A 27057-nucleotide genomic window follows, 5' to 3' on the forward strand; every position below is an offset into this window, starting at 1 on the left:
TTGAGTCTCTTGATCTTTGAATTGCTCATGTGATTTTTCTATGGTAAATTGTTGCACCAATTCTTCCAAAGGGAGAGAGGGGAAAATATTTAGAAAGGGCTGAAAGATACATGAATCATTTTCTTCCTCGTGATTGTCATCTAATTCCTCTTTGAGATCCTTTGTTTGTTTATTTACCATTTCTCCAATCTCTTTTTCTTCACACACTTTGTCTACCTTTTCTATATCTTCAACAAGAGATCTTCTTTGGATGAGGATAACACGATAGAAGGACTTTAAAAATTCTACTTATTTTGCCAAATCCCCTGCAAATACTTAAATTAGATTATCTCTGAATGGTGGTATAAAGAGAAAGGTATATGTAGCATCTTCATTTCTTGTTGGAATTCAATCTTTCAAAAGCTTGGGATATCTATGAAATAACTTTTGGTATTCATTTTTAATAGAGATGCCAACCTCCATCCTAGGGGAGGTACCTCTAAATTATAGAAATCAACTATGCAAGGCAATCTAACTTCCCCAATAGAGTCGCCTAAAAAAAATTTAGTAAACAAATTTGTCTTCTTTGAAAATCCTTCACAAATAACTCTTAAATTCCCAAAATAAAAGAAAAACTTTCAAACCAATAGTTGAGACACTTTCATTTATTATGTCAAGTGCTCTATAAATTTTGAAAGGAAGGTACAACTCTTATCTCTATATTTTCAATGAATTAAAATGTTGATTTTGCCTTTAACCAGAAGGCAAGCAAGGAAAACTAACATTCACCTATAGACATAGAATGAATGTGATGACTATTTGAAATGGTTTAGAAAGGAAATTATATATATGGCACACAAACCATTTTAAAAATCTCCCATTTATAGAGAAACAAAGGGGAAACATTAATATTCATTCTTTTCTTGTATAAATGCATAAAACCAACTGATTTTATAACACAATAACCTTTGATAAATGAAACCAAGACAATATTTGAAATTAGATTGGAATAACCAATAGATTACTCCCAAGTAGTGAACTGTATGTTCAAACCAACTGGTCTGAAAATGTATTTCCCTTTGTTCTAAATATACATATAAAATGACCAACTAATCATTTTGTCTCCATACTATTAACAAGTCTACAAAAAAAAAGATCAATTCCCTCTACTTGTTTGTTACAACTTGAACCCTAAAAATGTCTTCTATGACCAACTAATCATCTTGTCTCCATACTATTAACAAGTCTACAAAAAATTATCAATTCCCTCTACTTCTTTGTTACAACTTGAACCCTAAAAATGTCTTCTATTTCTTGAAAATGCATCGGCATATGGAAAATGAGAAGAACCCCTTTACAATAGATTTTCCCTCATTAAATAATTTCCCCCAATAATTTTGTAAATTCCTATAACTTCTTGTCATGAATCTTCATCTTTTCAAACACATTACAATAATAATTAATTCTATTAAAGAATTAATTTTTAGGTTAAGGTAAAAATAGGTTTTGAAGGGACCCAAAAACCTTAACAAAAAAAAAAGATGTTCAAATAAGCACAACCAGGTTTTACAAGGACCTGAAACCTGTAGTATGAAAGTTGCAAAACTAGGTTTTATAGGGACTTGAAACCACAAAAAAGGACCAGAAAAAAAAACCAAGTTATACAAGGACTTGGAACCTAGAGTTTAAACAAAAGGAAGAGAAACCAACTAAGAAACCCAAACCAAAGACCAGTTACCAGAACCACCACCAGCAACTATAACAACTCCTTGATCATTTTCACCACCTCCTTACCTACCTCTGTAGTGTTTTGGATAATGTCAGTAGTAGAGAACCCAAATCCCCCAGTTGCCTCAACCACCTTCTTCATTGAACTCAATCTTGTTCTTTTGCTTGTCTCGCTAAGAGACATGATTTCCTCATTATTTTTCTTACCTAAGTGGGAAGTAGTCATACAAAGGCTTGAAGTGACCTATTCCATCTTGTTACCACTCTCTCTTATCAAAAGATGGAGCTTATGTTCATATTCCTTTAACTTCTCTAGGATATTGCCAACTTGAGCTTCTAGCTGGATGATCTTAGCCCGATCAGTTTCCTGGTCTTGCTGCATCTTTCCCATTCTTTTTTTTTTCTGATTCATCAACTCATTGTACATCTAGGAATCACCTTGGAGAGAGGAGTCTTCCTTGAGCTTGGTAGTGTGAAGGAAAGAAAGCGTAGCACCCTTACTAGTTGAGTCATCCTTCTTCCCCATATCTTCCTCCAAAAGCATAACACCCTTACCAGTTGGGTCATGCTTCTCCTTCCCTATATCTTCCTCCATATTTTCCTCTCTAGCTTTTTGGGGTTGCTCACTCTGGTTTTTATCCTCTTCTCTAATATTTTTTGACCCTATAATTTTGTCATAACTTTCCTCATCCTCGTCCTTTCTAGGCTCACCTTTTCTGCTAGCGTAACCATCTAGGTTTGAACTAAAGTCCTCCATATCAATATTCTCCTCATTCTCGGTATTCATTTCATCATTTTTGTCTAAATTTTCACACTAAGTAATTTCCTCAGCATTTTTCTGAGGTGTGTCCTGCTTCAGACTCTTCTTTTTCACACTTTCCCCATCATCTCCCTTACTCTTCCTTGAATGGGTCTCACTAATAGAACCTCTCTTTTTCTCAAAGGGCAGGGAAGATATAATGGCCTTATTCTTACAGTAATTTTCAATAAAAAGGATTAACCCTTCATGTAAAACCAGATGGGATTTTTTTTCCTTTGGGTTTAAAGGCTTTGAAGGAGTACCTTGGATAAAACAAAAAAGAGATCCTATCCTTGTATAAAAAATGATTCAGGAAAAAAAAATGAAATTTATGAACTCTTTTTGCCCTACCATATAGAATGAAGTACTCATAGATGCAAGAGAAGATGTCCCAACAAATAACTTTTATTTGATTAAGCTCATAAAAGTCTCTATTTTTCTCCAAATTTTTCTTCTTCTCTTCTATCTTCATAAATTTCTTGAATGCAGCATTAGAAATACTGGTTTCCTTGCTGAACTTTATGCCCTCCTTATGAAGCCACGTGACTTTGCCGATGAAATCTTTAGTCAAGTGAATCGTAACACATGCATGGAAACCCTGTCTTTAAACCATTTTTTAAAGAAGGCTTTTGTGATATGTGGTTTGTAGCCATGAAGGTGCTCTAGGTAAGTAGTAACATTACCCTTCTCTAGAATCTACCAAACAAGGACTTTGGCCTTTCATGCTTTACAATTCTTTGGTTCTTGTTTTCTTGGTCCCCCTCCCATCTCCAAAAATTGTGTTTCTCTATGAAATGCCAAAGTAGAGTAAACTAGGAGACATAAAGATTTGAGAAAAGCCAAGGTGCTCATAAAAACAACCAAGGAGCTCATTAAAACACCTAAGTGCCAAGCATAGGTAACAATCACTTTTAGGTACTTCCTAGGGAATATAACACTTTCCTCTGTAATCTCGCCTCCATTTATCATTAAATTGATAATCTTAGAAAATCTTACCTTCCATTGTGTAAGTTCTATCATAATTAATAAGTTCTTTCAAATCCATGCTCCTACTTAGGCCATCATGCCACCTCATCTTACTCTCCCATTGGACAGCATGGTTTGCAATCCAATCAACCGCAATGTTTCCTTTACGATAGGAGTGAGAGAAAATGACTGTCAAATTTATCCATTAAGGTTTTAATTTCCATTACACTAGCTTCAATAGACCATGTAATTGGGCTTTTACCATTAAGCATATTTATGATATTCAAAGAGTCTCCTTCCATTCAGAGGTACCAGTAACCAGTTTCCACTACCAGCCTCATCATATAAAGAGTTGCAGTAGCCTTAGCTTTATGACTAGTTGAGGAATCAATAGGGATGGCAATAGCATCTATAATATTACAAGTATGATCCCTCAAAACCCCTCCACAACCCACTTTGCCAAGATTTCCTTTAGCAACACTATCAAAATTCCCTTTGATCCATCCCACTGGAGGAGCCTTCCATTTAGTATTCAGTCTTTGATCTTATTTCTTCATTTTAGAACCTATAGATTGCATTGGATTGTTAATTTGGAAATCTTCATTACACTTTATCTGGGAATTGGAGTTTTCCTTTATAGCTCTGACAATGTTTTGGCCAAGCACCCACTCAAGCATTTCTTTGTTTCTAAAGATTTTGTTATTTCTTTCTTTCTAGATTCCCCACCAGAGATGGGGAAGAGTAATTCTCCATAGGAAACCAACATCACTATCCTTAGATGGGAAATTCTAACTCTGAAAACAATGTTCAATATTGTTATGATGGACCCAAGCAATATTCCAGAAGTTGAGGATAGCACTCCATACTTTTTGACTATAAGTACAATTTAAGAACAAGTGATCTCTATCTTCATAACCTTCTTTATATAGGTTGCACCAATTAACCACATTGATGCCTCTCTTTTGTAGATTGTCCTAAGTAAGAATTTTATTCTGAAGCAATATCCAGTAAAAGATATTTATTTTTGGAGTAAGACCTTTTATCCAAGCTCTAGTCCACAAAGGGTAAGCACCTTTATCCTTAGATTTGAACATGGATGAAACTTTGAAACAACTACTTGCATCAGCATTCCATATCATTTATCTTCCTTATGGGGATACAAACAAAAGACATTCAACATAATTTGGATATTATGAAAATCCTGGTTAACATCAACAAGGCTAACCCAACTGTTGTTAAACTAGTAATGTCCCACAAGAGTGTCATACAATTGCTTACATTTATCAATCTGGGTCCTATCCTCAAAATCCTCAATCAAAGGATGGTCCAAGATCCAAGCATCTTCCCAAAATATGACCTTATGCCCATTTCCAACTTTCCAGGAGCATCCTTTACTTAAGATGTTCTTAGCTCCCTACATAGCCCCCCAGATGGAAGAAGGGGAGAGAACATTAGGATATGAAAGAAAGTTAGCTAATGAAGGAGCATTAAAAAGGTATTTATGTTTCCATATAGTGGTCCACTCCTTATCATCATGATACACTCTCCATCCCTACTTAGTAAGAAGAGATTTATTCATACTTTGCACTGACCTAATTCCTAGACCACCATCCCTGATAGGCTTACAGATTTGATCCCAAGCTATCACAACCATTCTCTTCCTTTCCTTAGTGCCAAACTAGAGAAAATTCCTTTGGATTTTGTCAATAGTATCTACAAATTTTATTGGAATTATGAAGAGACTCAAAGCATAAGTAGGGATACTTTGGAGGCAAGCTTTAAGGAGAGTGATTTTTCCAGCTTGGCTCAAAAGGTTACCCTTCCAGCCAACAATTTTCTTATTCAACTTCTTAATGAGGTCATCCCAAAAGGAATATGGTGCTTTAGGCCCCAAAGGGAGAGCTAGATAAATACAAGGAAAAGAACCTATTGAGCACCCAAGAATTTTAGCAATTTTTTTCTGTCTTAAAACTAGAGTGTTAACAAAAAACAAAGCTCTTATTCTAGTTAATCAACTGACCTAAAGAAAAATAGTAGAGGCTAAGGGCTTTTTAAAGATTTTTGGCTTCCATGACTTCACCTTTCCCCATGAAAATAGTGCCATCAATAAATTCTCCAAGGGAGCAGATAAGAGGCTGAGAAGAAGGTTGCAGACCTTTAATTTCCCATTGCAAAACCAATTTCCCAATATAACTCCCCAAACAATCGGCCATAATAGTGAAGAGAATTGGGGATAAAGGGTCTCCTTGACTCAATCCCCTAGAAGGGCTAAAGAATTCAAAGGAGCATCCATTCACTAGAACAACAATCAAGGTTGTAGAAATCAACTATAGAATTACCCTCACTATACTATTACTAAAGCCAAAGGCCAATAAAATCTTTTCAAGAAAAGTCCATTCTACTCTATCATAAGCTTTTGCAATATCAATTTTCATAATAAAACCTTGATTATTGAAACAAGATAATGAGTGAATATTCTCATGCACAAAAATAACAAAGTTAAGAATTTGTCTACTTGGGACAAAACCATTTTGTTGTTCAGCAATAAGAGACGATAGCACCAAAACCAGCCCAAAAGTGAGGACTTTTGAGATAATCTTATAGAAGGAGTTACAAAAACTTATAGGCCTAAATTGTTCTAGAGAATTAGCCCCAACCTTTTTAGGAATAAGGTAGAGGAAGGTGGAATTGATCTCCTTCAGCATACATTTTGCCCCAAAAATTCTTTAACAACATCGCACATATCTTTCCCAACTAGTTTCCATTCTTTTTGAAAAAAGAACATAGGAAGACCATCTGGTCCTAGAGATTTATCCCCTCCTAAGGAGCATACTACCTTAAAGATTTCCTCTTCCTTAGGAATAATGCCCAACATTTTATTTTGTTCTTCAATAATCAGAGATGGAATAACCTTTAAAAGTTCTACTTGGTGAGTAGGATAAATATTAGAGTTAGATGTCATCAAAGTAGAAAAAAAGTAGACCATCTCTTCCGAGATTTCCTTTTCCTCTATAATCTTCATATTACCTTTCTTAAGATTTGAGATATGAGTTTTAGCTCTATGCTTTAGAGTAGAGAGGTGAAAAAATCTGGTATTTTTATCTCCTTCATTCAGCCAAACCAATCTAGATCTTTGACTCCAATAAATTTCCTCTTTAGTAACAATGTCATGATACTCCACCAATTTTTCATTTTCTTCTCTAACAAGATCAAGAGTGTATCCTTCCTTCTGTATCCTATCTTGGATATTTTGCAGTTCTTCCTTGATATTTGATTTACTCTCAAAAATATTACCAAAACATCTTTTATTCTAGATTTTAACCTCCTTTTTGACATTTCTTAGTTTAGAAGCCACCCTAAAAAGAGCAGTTCCATCAATATCTATACTCCACCATTCAACCAATTTACTCTCAAACTATGGATGTTGCATCCACATTTTTCAAACCTAAAAGGAAAGTTTTTTTTGGTATTAACCTTATCAGTAGTAGAGATCAATGGAAAGTGGTTTGACCCAATTTTCTATAACACCTCTAACTTGCATACAAAATCTTTAGTCCAATAAGGAGAAATAAGACCTCTATCCAATCGAACCTGAATAAAATCATCACATGTCCTTTTTATTACTCCAAGTAAACTCTATACCATGAAGATTCAAATTCATTAAACCCTCTCTATTAATGAAACCCATAAAATCTAGTCTCCCATCCACCTAACTCAAATTTCCCCCCTTTTTTCATGGTTATAAAAAGCAACATTAAAATCCCCCAAGAAGATCCATCTACCATAGTAATATTTACTCTTTATATTAGACAAAGTTTCCATAGCTTTTTTCTAGAATTATTGATATTAGGTGCATACATATTGACAATATCCCATTCATTATTTTGGTCAATACTTGTAATTTTGACCACCATGAAATGTTTGCTAGCATTCAAAATAGTTTCTGAGAAGTAGGATTTTTTCCATAACATCATAGTACCTCCTGAAGCTCCTTTTGAACTACTTGCCTTAATACAGTAATCATTAAAAGACTTAATCTTTTCAGCTCTCTCCTTCTCCATTTTCATTTCTTGAAGCAATAAAATATCTAGCTTATGCTCCCTAACAAAATTTCAAACAACATCTAATTTATGGTTGTTGTTCAATCCCCTAATATTCCAAGTGATAATTTTCATGTTTATTTTTTAGGGGTAAAATCCAGAATAGTTGCTTGTCTTCCATCAACAATATTATATAAACTTTCAATCTCTCTGGTTTTCCTAGAAGATTTCCTTCTACATTTCTTCAGAGTTCCAACATTTGGTTTTACCTTGGATTGTTGCTCCAGTTTACTACTTTGAGTCTCTACTCCTTTAGGAGTTGTATTACTTTTCTTTTTAGTCTTTTTCCTTTGACTCTATTTCTATTTCAAATCCTTCCCTTCCGAGCTCCTCTCCTCAACTTCAGATCCATTCCTAAAGGGAACTATTTCTTTGCACAAAGGTGTCTCAAGAGGCTTAGTATCAACTTTCTATATTTCAATAGATTGGAAATCAACATTCTAGGTTTCCTTCAAAACCAGAGATCTACTCCTATCCTCTAGAATTTATCCCTCCTCTATTTCCTCCATTTCTACTAGATCTTCCCATTTGATATCATTCTTCTGGTAGATGACTAATTGTTTCATCAAGTCAACCATATTCTCTTTATTTTTCTCAGGTAAGGAAGGATCTAACAACAATCCAATCTCCTAATTTTCAAAGCTCAGGTTATCCTTCAAGGCAAGATTTGATAACATGCCAATTTCCTAATTTGCAAGGTTTAGTGTATCCTTCAAACCCTTTTCAAGAGTAGCTTTAGGTTTCCAAACTTTCTTTTGAGTCTTTTCTTCTTTCATTTTATCCTTCTTATTAGTCTTGGGTTGGTTCTTTCTTTTGTTAGGAAAAATTTTCACCCAATGGCCCTATTTTTTATAGGAAAACAAGTATTTGGAAGATCTTTTTATATAATTTCTTGTGTCCCTTTTCCAAGTTTTGAAATTAGTTCCACCTTTTTAGGAAGGTTACTCAATTTTGCCACTTTTACATATAATCTTGCACTCTAAAGTTTAGACTTCTAAGCCATATCATTATCCACTATAATTAGCTCCCCAAAGGAACCAACTATTCCCTTAAAAATATCCTCATGCCAAAATTCCAAAGGAAGGCTAGGAAGTCTAACCTGTAGTTAAGATGAAGGCATCATATAAGTCCATGTTTGGTTCCCATTCCTTTATAGTGAGAGTGCTTTTGCCAAACGACCATGGCCCTCCACAAAGGACCATGTTCATATCTTCCTTGCAGGTAAAAATGAATGAAAGGAAACCATTCATCATAGGAGCTATATCAACTTGAACATGAATAACCCATTTTCATTTTATCATATTTTTCAAAGTATCAATATCCAATCTAGCCCCCATAAATTTTCCAAGTAGAGTAAATTCCATTGATGAGATAGAGAAATCAACAATCAGGTTTGGAATAAAGATTTGAAACTCACCTTTCTCCCAACAAGATTTCAATGTGATCAGAGGGAAAGATGATTTTCCTCCAGGTTTCCTTTCAAACAAAGAAGACCATGCCCTTTGAACTTCTAACCCTTTCGGTGGGTTCTCGCTTTCCTATCTTTGGTCTCCTCCACATTCTCCAAAGGAATCTTTTCCTACTCAAGTTCCTATTTGGGCACATGATTTAAGGGTAAAGGATCCAAATGAATTTTCCTGACCCCACATCTTCTGGAGTTGGAACCCAAAAAAAAGTCATGAGACACTACAAACTTTGCTAGAATTTTCACATTTTGACCTCCTATCCCACTAGGATCGATACCTCCCACAAGATTTCCCCTTCCAATTTCGCACCTAACAAAGTGCCAACCAATTCAAAAATTCTTAGATCCTTTCAACCTTACAATATACATTCTTTTTCAGATTTAATCCACTCCCATCAACTCACCCAGTTTATTTCTTTTCACATAATAATAATTAATTCTTGTAGAATTAATTATGTGAGAGATTAATGTTCTTTTAAAATAGTTTGACATGTAATTATTTTGCATTTGAATATATTAATATTTAATTCCTTAAAACCTTGTACCTTTGGTGAAATGGTGGGGCTTCTTTCCTATAGTGCCTACAACCAGGGTTCAAGTCTCCATAGGCTCACTCTCTACTATGGTTCTTAATTGAGAGTTTCCTTTAGGCCTTGGAGAAATAGTGGGGCTTCTTGCCTGTAGTGCTTACAACCAAGGGTTGAAGAATGTCATTGACTTCAAACTATTACCCCAAATTTTTATATAAGACAAAATGATGAAAGCATAAAAAAAGTAGGGCATTCAGGAAACTTCATCAAAATAAAGAAAAAATAAACAAGTTCATATGCAAATAACTCCAAATATAGATTTCCTCCAAAAAACTTAGTGAATCAATCTCAGACAATAGGGGAAGCACTCTGCAAGTTAAATATAATTTTGATGTACTCTCAACTAACCAAGAAGAACAACAAAATTGTAAAACATTTGAAAGGATTAGTGGTTTTGAAACCCTAATCAGGATTCATGCAAAGTGAAGTGCAGTTATTATCAAAAACTAGAAGAGTAACGAAGATGATGGTTGGAAGCTAGTTAAAAATAGAAAGTATAGAAAGCATGGAAATGAAAAGTCGATCTCAAAATCCAACATCAAGAAAGAAGGCTTGGATTAGTAGATGAAGAACCAAGAAGCTTTTTTCAAGAACACCAAATATAGAAACAACGGAGGTAAACAAGAAAAGTCTACCCCTAGTCTTAATAAGCAGAGCACTTATATGTTATCTTGAACTATAAAGATCTCAGAACCCAATAATATACCCTTAGGATCTTCTAAACCCTATCTGATCTAGTCTAAAGCCCTAATAGAAAAGAAAAAATCATTTCTATCTGTACTAAAAAAATCCCATAGATAGATCAACTATGAAGGTCACAAAGACACCCCAAGCATTTGTTTATATTCCCAAACATAGAAAAAAGAAGCTTGAAGCAAAATAAGTAGATTGAATTTACAAACCCTCATCAAAGAAAAATAAACAATATTGACAACATTGAAACTATTATCATTAGCAGCAAACATAGTGAAGCAAAATGGCAGGAATGCTCTGATCTAGGAATGTATGCAATATGGAATGGTCCAGCAAAATATAGAGTTAATCTAGAATAGAAGCTAACAATAATCTATGGAGAAAAGGTAAGTAACATAACTCCTCATTATAATCAGTATTGGTATATGTAATGTCAGGATCAAAAAATTAGGAATGAACTGATAGAAAAAATGAACTATTTTTATAAAGGGCATCCTATTAAATTTATAGCATGACAACCCAATTTTAATTCAAACAATAATCAATAGACACAAAAAATTAAATGGTTAGAATGTGCAAATATTCCATCAAAACTAAATGATATTAACATAATAAAAAGAATAGGGCAATCTTTAGGAGATCTAATGGGATTCGAAGTAAATCATTATAAAATAAGTAAGATAAGATTCATAGTCTCTATAAAAATAGAACAAAGTGAATATATTAGTAGAAAAATCATAACAAACAAATCAATATATAAATTAACCTTTACTGAATATATAGGAGAAATAAACGAAATAACATGAGTAAACTTTAAAAATATAAACATAAAGAATAATTTGAAGGAAGCATTAAAGGTCATCAAAAAAAGGGAGAAAAGGGTACAAGAAAATAGGGGGGGGAAAAATAGAGCATAAAGAGAACACAAACAATCAAGATCTGAAGGAAAAAGAGCAAAGCAAGTAGACCAAAGGGAAAACATAAGAAGAGTAGAAGATACAGAGTATAGATGGAAGACAAATATGGATTACCAAATTTAAATGGATAAATATAGAAACTGCAAAGACTATAGAATAGAAAATAAAACACTAGAAGAAACAGAGCTTAACTTGAAAAAATTGAATATGTTTTCCTATGAGGTGTTGCTCCTACATAATGATTTGGAAGAACAATTTATCATAGCAGATAACAATCATACAGAACATAAAGGCAAGGCAATCATGAGGTCTAAACCAGAAAAGAATATAGAAAGAGAAAGCAATACAAAGACAGAACTATTAGAAGAAGAGACTATATACAGATCAGAATGTGGTACATAGCAATAGAGAGACAACTATAGAGAATAATTTAATAATGGGATTAGAGGAAAATGTTGATCAAGAACAAAACCATATAAAAAAGGGAGAAGTATCAATGGAAAAAAATTATAATAGGAGTAGATTTGTGGAAAGCAATTGAAGCATCAAGAAATGGGTGGAAAATTCTAGCAAAAATCAATCACACTTTCCTAACTCTAACCCCAAAGAAAAATAAGGTTGAAGAACTAGGAGACTTCAGACCTATCACTCTCTGCAATACTATTTATAAAATCTTCTTAAAAGCCTTAGCAAACTAACTAAAAGAATATCTCCCTAAATTAATATCAGAAGAACATAAATGGTTTGTACCTGGGAGATCTATTTTAGATAGCATCTCAATTATTCAAGAAATAATAAATTCGGCAACAAAGAACAAAGAAGCATGCATGCTACTAAAACTAGATATACAAAAATCATATGATAAAGTGGACTGGAGATTCCTATAAAACCCTTGAAGCTTTCAAATTTTCACATCAATGGATCAACATCATTTTTTAGTGCATATCTACCCCAAAAAGCTCGCTCCTTATTAATGGAACTCCAGAAAGATTCTTTAATATATCTAGGGGGATCTGACAAGTAGATCTTATCTCTCCTTTCCTATTCATCATCATAGTAGAAACCTTTGGGAGATCAATTAAGATAGCACAAAATCAAAACAAAATTAAAGGAATTAAGGTCACTAAAAATGTGGCTACTACCACACATCGGCAATTCATTGATGACACAATACTAGCTAGACCCAAGACTAAAAAAGAGACAGACTACATTAAAACAATCCTAAAGAATTACACAAAAGCATCAAGTTAAAAAATTAATGCAAAAAAATTTGAAATATTTTTCTTAAATACAACATTAGATAGAGAAGAATATATTTGCAATGAACTAGGATACAAGAAAGGTTCCTTCTCTTGTAAATATCTAGGAATATACCTAGATAAAGGGACTAAAAAGAATCAAGGTTGGGAGAAAAATCTAGAAAAAATAGATAGTTAGATAGAAGCTTGGAAAGGGAAAAAGTTAACCAAAGCCAGGAAAGCAACAAAAATAAAAGTAGTCCTATCAGCTATACCTACTTATCAACTAGCATGTTCACAATTACTAAAAAACATCAACTAGAAAATAGAAAAGAAATTAAGAAATTTATTTTGGAAAGGTATAGAAGATAAGAAGAAGGTAGCTTTAATAAGATAGGGAAAAATATGCAGGCCTAAAGAAGTAGGGGACTAGGAATAAAAAATCTAGATTGGCAGAATGAAGCATTAGGCAAAAAACAAGTTTGGAGAATGTATCAAGAAAAAGACAGGAAATGGGCTATAATTAATTATAATAAATATTTGAACACATCAAATAGCACATCATTATTAAGAACTAGGAACCCTCCCAAAGGCTATGCAACATGGAATTTTATACTAAAATGTCACCCCTTAATTACTAAATATACTACATGGGATATAGGTAGAGGAGATAAAGCCCTATTCTAGGAAGATTCTTGGAACAAACATCCCCCTCTCAACCAATCTAACATAACCTGCAATGCAAAAATTTGATTACAAATAGTTTGGGGAACTAAGGTAGAAGATTATATCTAAGTTGATTTGTCTAATGAAGAAACCCCCTGGAAATGAAAATCCTTAGAAAATAGAGGTCTCAACCCTACAAACCAAGAGATCTTAGAAACTATCCTTAGAGAGCACCCAATTAACTACAACAATAGGGAGGACAAACTTATATGGGCGGCTACTAAAGATGGAATCTACAAAGTAAAGGAGGGATACAATCAAATTATAAATTCACAAAGATGGGAAGAAATAAATATCCATGTAAATCACTGTTGGGATCTAGCAGGTCTACCAAAGGTAGGTATCTTTCTTTGGGTAGCCTCCCAAAATAGAATCCTAACAGTAGATAGAATAAGGAAAATGGTATACCAATGCAATTTAATGAATCAAATCCAAACTAAACTAGACAATTCCTCTGCCAAAAAATGGTAAACCCATCTGATAGGGTGGCCAAAAAAAGTAAATAATAAAGTATACAGAAAACTCTAGAACATCACTCTAGCAATCCTAGCATGAGAGATATGGAAGGAAAGAAATAGATGGATCTTAAGAATGAAGAACTCAATCTAGCATCGCTTTACAATAAGATTGAAGTTAGTATTATAGAGGTCATAAACTGTAACCTCAAGAAAACATCAAAAGAAGAAGGCTCCTCAGATTAGGATGCCAAAATTAAAAAGAATTGGAAACATCTAATTAATCAACTCCTTATTTACAAGATTAACAATAGCTTGGCTAAAAAAGAATGCAAATGGGAACCTCCACTGACAAGTTGGAAGAAACTCAACTTTGACAGAGCCTCTAGAGGTAATTCGAGAGTAGTAGGACTAGGGTGCATAGTCAAGGAGGAATCTAGAAATTGGCTTATAAAAAGAGCTAAGCCCTTGGGAATATCCTCTAACAATATGCTAGAATTAGAAGCAATACATGAAGGTCTAAAACAGAGCATAAGCTTGAAAATCAAGAAAATTATAATTGCAGGAGATTCACAAATCATCCCTTAATGCACTTAGAAAAGGAAGAACTCCTAATTGGATACTAAATTCTAGCCTAGAAAAAACCATCAGACTTTTGGATAAATTTGAAGAAGTAAGATTTACACATATATTTAGAGAAGGTAATACAAAAGAAGGCCTTTTAGAAAATAAAGGAATAGATGGAGAAAAAATTCTATGGTTTAATCAAAGTTAGTTAGTAATGGTAATTATAAGTTTTAGATCTCTATTGAAATATCCCTTGGCACTTGGTCCCATGATTATCCCAATTGGTGAGAATTTGGCTCACTTTTTCCAGTGTATATGAGTGTATCACCCTAAGATCTTGTGATCTTTCGTATTACTTTAATTATGATTCCAAGTGGTATGAATAATCATATGGTTTCATTGAGATGGCATCATCACTCAGTTTTATAGATCCTTCCCTACTTTGTTGTTATTCTATAAATGCAAGCTAGGTCCCCTTCTCATTACAACTTTCTTCATTGTGTTTAAAAATTTGTCTAGGGAGGTTTTCCTCATGGATACTAATATCTGTTTGTGTCATGCGTCTGAAGTTCAAACCATGGCTTTTCATGGAATTGTAAAACCTAAGAGATCAAATCATTTACTCAAGCCCTTAGACAACATGAGTAGGGTTGTTGTTAGTAGGACTGATGACATGAAGGTGTCTTCAATTATGATTTGTCATGGTGTACCAATAGTGACATTCTTGGTACCTAGATTGGATGCCTAGCTAGGGCCAAAGTAGAGAAATGGGACATAATCAGGCTCTTCTATAACTTATTTGACCCTAGCTGGTTGGTAGGTCTAGAACAAGTGGTCTTTAGTATTAATGAGAAACTTAAAACCCCCCTATTGGAAGCCTACATAGCACATCAGCCAAGAAGCTTCAAGCTCACAATTATACCTAGGCACCCTACTTTGGTCATCTAAGATAATATCCTCTCCTATTGAGAATGACCCAAAATGGAAGCCAATGTGTAATTTTAGCTACGATAGAGAGGCATTATAAGGGATCCTACAATGAAGTGGCTTTTGTCTCACTTGTAGGCCTTTGATGCATATATTCACCTGGATGTGAACTTCTCAGACCTGGATGCCATCAAATTGTGCCTTCCTAATTTTGACAAGTCTAGTAGAACTAGAAATGTCTATGAGTTTCCCCCTGGTTCTTAGGCTAAAAACATCAAGGAAGCATCATGGTCTTTGGTAAGAAGGATTTTGGAGAGTAATCGGGTTCTAGGGCCTGGTTATAGTGGTTTTTGTTGGAACTGTTGCTCTAATTGGGCATGGTGGCTCTTTCTCCCTCTCTTGGATGGGATTTTTGGGTGTTGCCCTAAATGTTTGCTTTTTGGGTTATATATTGGTCTGGCCTCTTGAATCCTATGGTGATCTTGCTTTGTTTGTTCTTAGTTGCGAAGTTTGCTACATTTTCCCTAAGCAACATTTAGATTATTTCTTCAATTAGGGTATCTTCTATGCTTAGTGGGTTATTGCTATATTACTAATGTAAATATATATATTTCATGAATATATCATTCTCTTTCTCTACTCTAAGTTTGAACTACTTGATCAATGTGGGATCTCAAGCTTGGTCCCTATGTGTGATGTATCCTTTTGTGGCAAGTTATGGGTATCTATATTGGCCAGTGATTTTTTTAGTGGCGAATCTTCGCCAATTGGCTATTCCATCTCTTTGGGAAATCACAATTTGGCTAATAAAACCTACATATGGGGTCAACCATGTCGCTGAGATATTAAATAATTTGGGTCAAAATCCAAGGCTAATCACTCATTAGTTTACACGTAATTGGTCCAAATCCTAGTCCAATCGCCAATGTAATCTACATTTAGAACATAATTATTTTAAAATTTTTGCCAGCATTTCCCTAATGTTTTCTTATTGGAAAATATTATTTGGCCCATAAAATAAAATAATATTTTCCCTCGGGTTGAGCATCGCCTACCATTTTATTGATGTGTGTCTCCAACTATCCCCATTTAGCCATCTACTTTCTGTTTTGGTCTTTGGGATACCTATCCTAATTCTGAGAAGATTTAGACTCTATGGTATGTCATTTAAAATTAGACCTAAAATAGAGCTGAAGCCATTGATCTATATTACATCAACGGTCCTAATTAATTCCTTTCACCATAAAAATGACAACATTAAACATGATGAAAACCAAGTTAACAATAAAAAAGGGCACAATATTAATTGAATCTTAATGGATTGGCATACTACAAGTACATTGTACAGTATACACTTGGCATGTGGGCCATGGACCACTTGCGATTCTATAAATTCACCAAAAAATTAAATGATCTCTCTTTGGAAAATGATGCATTATCCAACTTTATTAATATTTGGTGTTATATGAAATAATTAATTCACCTCTTACATTATAAAAATCTTTATGAAAGACAAAAAAAATCACCTGCATTTATTTGCATACCAATTTTTTTTTAATTCACCACAGTTATTATTAAATTTTGATATGAAAAGAAAAATTTCGCCAATAGAAAATAATTTTCTCCCTTTCCTCGAATGAAAAAATCATCGTTGATTAGAAATTTTTCTTGCATATTTAATGTTGAATTCACCAACATTTTACATATTTTTCTCAAGAGGGGTTTCTTAAAGTTATCCCTAGTATTGGCCCACTGATCATATTAGGATTAATTGCTCAATCTACTATATCTTCAAGAAATTTGTTGACTAAGCTAGTTTAATCTTGGATTTTCTGGTCTCGTTCCATCATAGTAGGCAGTAGATTATTTATTTCAAATGGTCCTAATACATCACTTTCGAAAGATTGATTCAGCGAATGTCATATAAATTAATCACCCTGCTATCATTAATCTTTATTATTAAAACAAACCTAGGAATTCTAAGGATCAGATGGGTTTTCAAATTCTGGGTACTCTAAATATAAAGTCCAATAATAGTTAAAGGCAACTATCAAGCTTATCAATTTTATCTTAATAATCAATAAAGAAAACAATATGGTAACAATATAACAAAGCAAATTCAAACTTGGATATTCTTAAAAAATAAGCTAACGTTTATAACAGATAAATTAGTATAAAGGAGAATATTACTATTATCCCTTTGGTTTTATACTGAATTGATCATTAATTAACAATGAAGATTAAGATGGAACACTGTTATATGATAATATAGTACATTAAGGAAATGACAACTACCATTAAGGCTCATATAAGAGCTCTTCAAAGTTTATTAACAGTATTCATTTTCTCCTTCCTTGGTTTTATCTCATTAACTCTTGCTACTTATCCCCTTTGGATGTTAGACTTTTTTGATGCAGGTCTGATCTCTTCCTATGGTTGGTTACTTGAACCTTTCTATTGATTTTTCTTCATTTCTTGTGCTTGTTGTTCCCTTCCTCCTAGATGTTACTCTCCATTTAGTTGACTCATCAAATGTGTATTATTCTAAAAATTTGAACTTGTATTCACATTGGGGTATGTCCCTTTTAAATTTTGTATATCATTGAACTTCGGTCCCAGGCGAGGCTAGAGGTTTTCTTACTCTATTCTTTCTTACCAGTGCCCATTTGAACAGAGAACTCTATATTCTCTTTTGGATATCTAATAAAATATAAGGCTCCAGTCGTTTACCGATTAAAAAAAATCTTTAAAGAAGCAAAATAATTTATAAATAACAATTTTCAAAAGCTTACCCCTTTTAAAAAAAATTCTTACATGATTGAGTGGAAGAGGAGTTCTTAGGGTTTCAAAACCCTAGGTAACATGTTTAAATGTTATAAAAATAGAGTTGAAAAAGAAACTAGAAAATATTTGAAATTCTTAATGTCTAAATTTACTAAATTTTATGTTGAGAATGGTATTAAGAGACAATTATCCGCACTGAGGACACCACAACAAAATGGGATTGCTAAGAGAATAAACATGTTAATTATGGATTGTGCAAGGACATTGATGAATGAAAAAGAGGTTGCTCAAATATCCTAGAGAGGGGCAATTAGTATTGTTGTTTACATTCTCAATTGAGTTCAGTTGAAGAAAGGAACAAACAAGACACCCTATGAACTTTGGTATGGTCATATATCAAATGTAAGTTATTTCAAAATATTTGGAAGTAGGTGTTATATTCACAAGGATGCAAAGAATGGTAAATTTAATTTTAAAGGAGATGAATGTATATTCCTTGGTTATTCATCTAAGAGAAAATCTTATAAATGTTTAAACAAATTAGTGACACCAGGACACCAATGATAGGTTTCTTTTGTTATCACAAGATGGGTTCCTCATTGCCCACCTCATTATGATTTATTTCTCCCATATATTACAACATTAAGTATTAATCATATTTCACATGCAATATCATTGAGTGTGCATGATACTCTACCATGCATAGCATGGTTACAACAAAATGAAATTCTTTAATGATTTAAAAAAAACATTGTGTGCTTTAAGCATGGGTATGGAAATACCCATATGAGGATTAGGAGTGGCTTAATTGGCATAAAGGCTTGGGTAGAGTTTATGTGCAAGAATTAGACAAGCCCTTGCATTAAATTGAATGCATATAATAAACTAATGAATAATTAACATAACTTTTCAATAGACATTTCACATAATAAGGGGTGAGAATCAATGCAAGGCTTTCAAAAGTTCTTGATATGGATGCAAGTAATAAATAAGTCCTTGGAATAAATGTCGTGAGTAGATAAACACTATACAAATATAATCATACATGGATAATGTTCTTGTAAATAAAATTTTGATGAACATAATAAATCTATTCTATAAAAAATATTTTGTGTTTTTGCTATCCTCCTCTTCTTTGCTAGAATAGATCATTATATTCAATTATGTGCCAAGAAAGTATGCTACTTGGTATGTGTTTGAGCTTGATAGTCTATGATGTGTTTGTGCTTGATAACCATATATACAATCTTTGAGTCTAGAGGGGTGCACCTTACGATCCCATGATGATCATTACTCTTCCATTAATGTAATTTTTATCTAATTTGTATACCTTACATAGTTGTGCACTTGGTATTGTTGTCATGTGATTCAGTAAGGCATTTTTCAATTTTATCACATGTGCAAGTGTGAGTTAGATGATTGCATGTCACAAATTAAATTCACAAAAAGTGTTGGCCCATTTGTAGTCCATTAATGTTCTAAATTAAATGTTGGAGCATTATAGATACAATTACAAAAAAATACATTAAGTACGCCTACGATGTTGATGCTAGGTAACAATGCAATTTTTTTTTTTTATAATTATGATCTCAATCTTTTCCATTCTAGGATTTACATTGTTTCTTTGTGATTTCAAAAGGATAAGAAATGTAATCAAATTCAACAACATAACACATAAGTGTGTGCGAGGTTAATTCACATTAGCTAATAAGAAGAGGTTGACAAAATTTATAACTTGACACATGTAAATGGATTGGTCAATTTCATTGATGTTATAAACTAAGATGGAAAACGGGAAATTGAGGGATCTTAAATATTGAGTAATGAATGATTACAAATACATGTCAAAATAAGAATACAAATAAAAGTTTACAACTAAAATCTATTAATATTATCAAATTTTCACAATCCATTAGTAAATATCAATTTGTTTTTGTATTCAACTATGTGTGTTTTTAGCATCAATGTTTTGAATCATACTCCATGATCTATCGAAAAAAGAGTTAGTTCAAGAATAGTAATAGATCCTTCTACTATTCTTGTACTAACTCTTTTTGATGATAGATTACAAAGTGTGATCCAAACTGTAGATGTTAAAAACACACACAATCGAATCTAGAAACAAATTGATATTAACTAAAATCTAACCCAACACTATATCACTTATAGTCTTAAAACTATGTAAAAAATAATAAAGTTAAAACTAACTCTAAATAAATATGAACACACAATTTTATGAGTACAATTATATTATTCCTCTTTTCTACTAATATATATCTAGAAATTGTGTGCCTAGTAATGTGGATCCTTACATTATAATAATGGAGACCCTATTATATCATCATGATATGTATTATAACTAATGTATTATAGACTCGTGTAAATCATCTTCCATGAAAGGGCACAAGCATTTCAGGGAAGGCTCGTGACAAACCCTGTAAACTTGCGTCACAATCAAATGTTAAGTGGGAAATGTTTGTCTATTTGTCTTCCCTTTTAAACCAAAATGGGACCCTGGTGGGCTTTCTATGGTCCTGCGACTGGAATGGCCAGTTGCCAATACGTTTGAAATCCTGTCCACACAAAATTGTCTTTTTCCTGTATTTCTGCAGTAATCCGAAATGTCAAAATGTCCATCCTACTAATTGATACGTCCCTCTGCCACGGCACTCCTTTTGTTCTACCTGTTCACATCACAAACAGCATTGAATTGCTTGCAGTTGAAGCACGGCAAGCGGAATGGGGTAGAGTACTCCTATTCGAAGTGACTGCCTACCTACTTACCCCAACCGCACCTCCAATTCACTCAGTTTTGGTTAATATGTAGCCATTCTTCCTCACCTTATATGGGAAGAAGCATGCTGTGCTCTGTGAGAAGTACACTTAGAGTATATTGGGCTCCTGGTTATATGCATTGGATGCTTTCTCTGCACTCCTGAAAAGAATGTTGGGCTCTTCTCTACGTTTGATTTCAAATCAATACCTACTTTCACTACAAACTATCATTCCTCACCAATAGGGTTGCAGTCCCTCTAATGGCGGATGCTCAGTTGAATATGAAGGGTTACTTATCATCTTGTAGCCTCTTTCTTTATGTGCAAAGGTGCCAATATTTACGCAACTCCATTGCATAGAAATCATTAGTTCTCGTTAATGGGTTACAATCCCTTCCGGAGTAGATGTTCAATCGAATGAGATTTCTTATATATCTGACGGTCGATTGAGGGTTCACTTATCATTTGTAGCCCCTTTCTTATAAATATTGATGCAGATATCTATACAACTATGTTATATTAGAAATTATCAATTTTCACTAATGGGATTACAAACCCTACAATAGTGGTTGCTCAGTTGAAGGAGTAAGGCTCCTGATAAAAGTGGCGGCCACTTTTACTTATCATGTCGTAACCCTTTTATAAGGGCAGAGATGCCAATATCGATGAAAATCTGGTGTATGTATGTAAATCTGTTGTGTAGAAAATTTTGAAACAGTAAACCAGAGTGTTGAGAGTAATAGGTTGCAGGAGGCATGAATTCAATGCATCCTATAGAGACTCTGGCAGCCGAATCTGGTTCAGTGACTTCTTTGGCTCACAATATCAGTCACGGCACTGGCAGCGGATTGATTGTGAGTGAAGAAGAAGTGGACAGGGCAGATGTTGAACCCCAACAACAACAAATTGGCCACGAAACAGTGCTTTCAAGGGCTTTGGACAGGCTTTCAAGGGCTACGTGGTTTTCTTTGATTAGGAGGATTTTCCATTATCAGAACGGGAGAGAAGGGTCTGATCTGAGATTGAATCCGTTAAATACTGGGACATGGATCTTCTTTGAGTTGGTACTGATTTTGTCTCAGATTGTTTCGGCTGTGGTGATTCTGTTGCTTTCAAGGCACGAGAAGCCCATTTCACCTTTGCGATTGTGGGTTATAGGACACGCTCTTGGTTGTTGTGTAAGCCTGCCTCTCCTCTATTGGCGTTACAAGCACCCATACGTGGATCACAACTCCACAGATCAGAACCCTCATCGTCTCAGAGCGCTTTATGGGAGAAACCCTCCACCTCTACCCAACAGCTCTCATGGTGAACATGGCAATGGCTATTCCAGGTTCTGTTACATTGATTTTTTTCTAATAACACCTACATTATATTCTTATGTTTACTAGTGTAGTCCTTATGTCTTCTCTATTTTCCTATTTTATTTATGAAATGATCTACATGGATTTCCCTCTTCTAAGATCTTCTCATGACATAAAATTGAAGAAAAACTAAAAAAAGTATTGGACACGTGATAATTCGTCTCAGATTTAATGTACATATCATAAAGTTTTTCGCTTGAACCGCCATTTTTGTTTGCAGGGTTGCTTTCTTTATGGAACGGTGCAGAATGTCATTAGACTTTTTCTTTGCAGTTTGGTTTGTCATAGGTAATGTGTGGGTGTTTGGTACAAGGCGTCCATTTTCTGACGAGGCTCCTAGCCTGTACAAGTAAGTAGTACAATCTTATAATAAATGGGCTATTTCCTGAACATCAAATTGTTCAACAGTAAAAAACAAAGATAGTTATTTCTCAATACGAATAGGACATTTATGCAACTTATGCAACCACTAGTCAATGTGGATGAAGTTTAAATTAGCTGATAATTGAACTAAATCATATCTGTGGCTAGGCCATCTTTAATCTGCAAGGTTTATAAATGTCATTAGGGTTTCCCAATCTTGCTTTGCAGGTTATGCATTGCACTACTTGCTTTAAGTTGCATTGGGTATGCTTTGCCATTCTTCCTATTTGCAGTGCTATGTTGCTGCATGCCATGTATAAGTACTCTACTCGGATACAATGTAAGCTCTCAGGGAAAGGAAAACCGGGGAGCTTCACATCAGGATATTGCAGCGTTACCCATTTACAAATTCAAATCAATGTGCAATGTGAAGGGAATGAAAAATGGTAGAAGAGTAGAGTCACATGAAGATACCGATGATTCAAACTGTGGAGGTGGGTTTATAATAGATAGCGCAGGAATTAGGAAGAGATCTCTCTCGCCAGAAGATGCAGTGAGTATACTAGTAAATCTTTTTCTTATTTTTCGATAATTTTTCTTCACCTCTAGATTCCGTTCTTCAATAATATAGATTTGTGTGTTTGGATTAAGCAGGAATGTTGCATCTGCCTTTTGAAGTACAAAGACAATGAGCTTCTGAAGGAGCTCTCATGCTCACACCTCTTCCATGTGGGGTGTGTCGACCAGTGGTTGAAGATCAACTCTTCCTGTCCTCTTTGCAAACGAGAGCTTGCTGGGTCAAGAAACATATGTGATCCCATGTCCAGATATGAATTAGAAGAAAGAAGCAGAAGAGTTATTCTTGACATTGAGGATTTTGCTGATAGGTAGTGGGGTATTTCCCTTGAATTCAATTATATATTTGGCAAACAAATGCATTTCAATATATGTTGGACCTGCCTTCCTTCTTACTGAGACAAGGCCTTCACTGAATTCTTTCTCCTGGGTGATGATTGTGTAATAGTTTTTTATCGTCTACATTTTGGATCACACTACATGATCTATTGTCAGGATGCAAGAAAACTAAATTTGTTAAAAAAATGCATTTCAATATATGTTGAACCTGCCTTCCCTCTTACTTAGACAAGGCCTTCACTGAATTCTTTATTTTGGATAATGATTGTGTAATAGTTGTTTACCATCAATGTTTTGGATCACACTACATGATCCATTGTCAGAATGCAAGAAAGCCAAAGAGAAGAGAACAAGGCTTCACTGTCCCATTAGAGCGTGTGGACACAGGTTTACATTTTGATGTACGAAATGTGGGAGGCAGGTCCAACATTGCCTAATGTAAAGTTGTATATTTTCTACTTGTGTGATTCACAGGTTTTACGATGTCCATAATAATTTATAAGCTGTTCTGGGTAGGCTACCTGATTTGCTGCAATTCAATTCATGCTCACCCAATTTGAAAGAACCAATTTTATTGTTTATTTATATGATAGACTTCGCTCCAAATCTGATTTCTCCTCATGAAGAGGAGGCGGTATTAGTCAAAGGCATGAACTCTGACCCTGACTATCTAATTTTTCCCTATGATGAGGAGGCGGCATTAGTCAAAGGCATGAACTCTATCCCTGAACATCGTTGGATCTTTCTTCAAGCTCTCCTCATTTCCCAGTTCAACCTTGGAAAGGAAATAAAACACAAACCTTTCAAATTATTTTGAATGAACTGGAAGTATAAACACAAGTAAATAACCAGCCTTAGAGACAATAATTGATATAAAATCAAAACTTATAAAATTACTCATGGATTATGCAACTCGAAGACTTAACCAAAAAGCTAAACATAAATAAAATAAATATCTGTGTCCTGTGGTTCAAAGTTGTTTTAAAATTAAAACTGGACTAAAAGATTATGATAGATAACTATTTGAAACATTTGACTTATCTCCGTGTAATGACCCACTTCCAGTCATTTCAGATGAAGAACAAAAATTATCCCATGTTTCAGGGGCTGTCTTAGATACTGCAATGATCCTTATTCTTCATCCATGTTGATAAGATAAATTTAAGTAATCAAATGATATATTTTTGTTGATGATCTTCAAATGAATCCTTTGGACCTTCTTATTATATCTAATTAAATGAAATGACACACCCCTTCCAAATTGTAAAATAATAGATTATTAATATTAAGAAATGATTTGATTTTATTATTAAATTTTAAGATTTAATACTATTAGATTATAGTATTTGGTTTATTTAACAATATTAAAATTACGAGGTGGATTAAATATTACAATAACATCTATTTAGTTATATCATTTTGTTTATTTATAACTTTTATCATTATATATTATAATAGTATTTATTTATTTATCTATATATCTTTACTTAAAATAAAAATATTATTAGTTATTTATAATTCTTATATATATTACTTATTGTTTTGTATGTTAATAATTAATATTAAGAAATGATTTGATTTCATTATTAAATTTTAAGATTTAATACTATTAGATTATAGTATTTGGTTTATTTAACAATATTAAAATTACGAGGTGGATTAAATATTACAATAACATCTATTTAATTATATCATTTCATTTATTTATAACTTTAATCATTATATATTATAATAGCATTTATTTATTTATCTATCTTTACTTAAAATAAAAATATTATTAGTTATTTATAATTCTTATATATATTACTTATTGTTTTGTATGTTAATAATTATTAAATGCTATTTTAGTGGGGATATCACAATCCTCCCTTCTCAAATTTGCTTGTCCTCAAGCAATTGATTTGAATTTTAATTAATTCATAGTTCAGATTAATTTTCTTCCTTGCATATGTGTTAGACACTTGCAAAGTAAACATGTTAGAACATATGAATGAAGACACAAAGTAGACACATTAATACATGAAGATGCAATGCAAATACAAGGTAGACACATGAATGCATGAAGACACAAAGCAAACATATTAATGTATGAAGACACATAGTGTACATATTATACTCTTGCTTACAATTTGAAACAAGAAAAGGTAAGGAAATGTTTTACCACTTTGATTGTGAATGTCGTGCTCTTTTCCCTTATCTCGAAGTCAAAAATTTTTGAAGATGCATATTTTTAACAACTTTTCTATACCTAGTACTATAATAGGGTGTATAATTCCATAGTGGATGGTAGATTTATTGCTACTCGAGTTTGGCCACGCTCAACTTGGGGCTCCCTTAAATTTTTATCCATATTGAGATTCTCTTGCCTTGACGTGACCGATTTACTCCCCCACCTGTGTACACTTCCTACCCACTAGGAACATGTTTAATTTTGATGTGGATGGTAGATTTACTGCTTCTCGAGCTTGGACATGCTCAACTTGGGGCTCCCTTAGATCTTAATCCATATTGGGATTTTATTGCCCCAACACGACCGATTTACTCTTCCCCCTGTTCACACTCCCTATCCATTATGCAATAATACACAAAGAGATTTTCTTCTAGTTTGCTAATACTCTTATCCTTCCAATTTATGCACAAAACCAATTAGACACATTACACAAAACATTATATGCATATATCTATAATCATGATATACCACGAGCTATACTTATTCTAACTAGGCATATAATCACGGTGCTAAAATCTTTGAGGTTACATTTTGTATTCAAGTTCATAGCTTTTACTATTGTAGTGCGGGTTTGTCATTGATTCGGTAGCATAGTCAATGTTATATATTTTCTTATGCTTAGTAGATATCATTATTATACCATGTGGCTTCTAACGAGTCTGTTTTATTATCACTTTCTACAGTGCATTGGTTGGATGTGAATGGTATCTTAAGTCCTAAATGATTCACTTCCACCCATATTTTTTGTGCTACCTTACTCACTTTTTCTTGATTCAGTGACCCCATTATTTTTTAAACCATTTTCTATTTGTTCATCCTTGCACTATATTTTTTCTCCTCATATTTTTTCTAAAGTCTACTCCTTATAAAATATTTATTTCAGAGATTACTTTAGTGAAAAATATTTTCCTTTTGACAATCCCGTCTCATGGGTTAATCTCATTTGGCAAATAACACATGCTATGTAGGCCAACCGTGTTGCCAGATATTTATCAGATTTGGATTCAATGCTCATGGTAGTCACCCATTAGTTATCACATGATTGGTCAAAAATATTGCTCCAATCGCTAATGCAATATACATTTTGGATACATTTATTTTAAACATTTTGCTAGCTTTTGCATGTTTGTTTCTTATTGGCCCATGTTATTTCACCATTACTACAACCAAATAATTTTCCCTTGGGTTGGGCATCGCCTACCATTTTCCTGACATGTGTTGATCACCAGCCCCGTTTAGCCAACTGTTTCATACTATGGGCTTGCATAAGAAGGTGTGCTTCGCTATGTTTGACATTCCCGCTTGTTAATTCCACATAATTCGCCAACCTAGATTGGACTATAAGATATTATTATTTTACACAATTTGCTATTTTTTGGTCTAGAGACTAGCATTTTTTATTATCGCCAAAGTTTCAAAGTGCCAAGTGCATTGCCCATTGACTCATGGACCCTGGTTTTTGTAAAAGGCAAGTGAT

At 33.6% G+C, this 27057-nt stretch overlaps 1 protein-coding gene across 1 annotated transcript; it reads left to right on the top strand.

The window, feature by feature from the left end:
- Nucleotides 1-20783: 20783 nt before the first annotated feature.
- Nucleotides 20784-23885, top strand: LOC149552508 (E3 ubiquitin-protein ligase At4g11680-like). The gene is made up of 4 exons (XM_089788090.1): nucleotides 20784-22041; nucleotides 22293-22421; nucleotides 22664-22988; nucleotides 23090-23885. Exons 1-4 carry the CDS (start codon nucleotides 21464-21466, stop codon nucleotides 23324-23326), a joined length of 1269 nt encoding a protein of 422 aa, XP_089644216.1. The 5' UTR covers nucleotides 20784-21463; the 3' UTR covers nucleotides 23327-23885.
- The last annotated feature ends 3172 nt before the right edge of the window (nucleotides 23886-27057 follow it).

This window comes from Cupressus sempervirens, chromosome 6 (assembly GCF_028749045.1).
Source record: "Cupressus sempervirens isolate cs-2001-9-10 chromosome 6, ASM2874904v1, whole genome shotgun sequence".
NCBI lineage: Eukaryota > Viridiplantae > Streptophyta > Pinopsida > Cupressales > Cupressaceae > Cupressus > Cupressus sempervirens.

Bases quoted from the DNA above. Each gene is read 5' to 3' on its own strand.
- LOC149552508 (XM_089788090.1), top strand. From the start codon at position 21,464: ATGAATTCAATGCATCCTATAGAGACTCTGGCAGCCGAATCTGGTTCA. The intron at 22,042-22,292 runs GTTCTGTTACAT...TTTTGTTTGCAG, and splicing joins CATGGCAATGGCTATTCCAG to GGTTGCTTTCTTTATGGAAC. The intron at 22,989-23,089 runs GTGAGTATACTA...TGGATTAAGCAG, and splicing joins CTCTCTCGCCAGAAGATGCA to GAATGTTGCATCTGCCTTTT.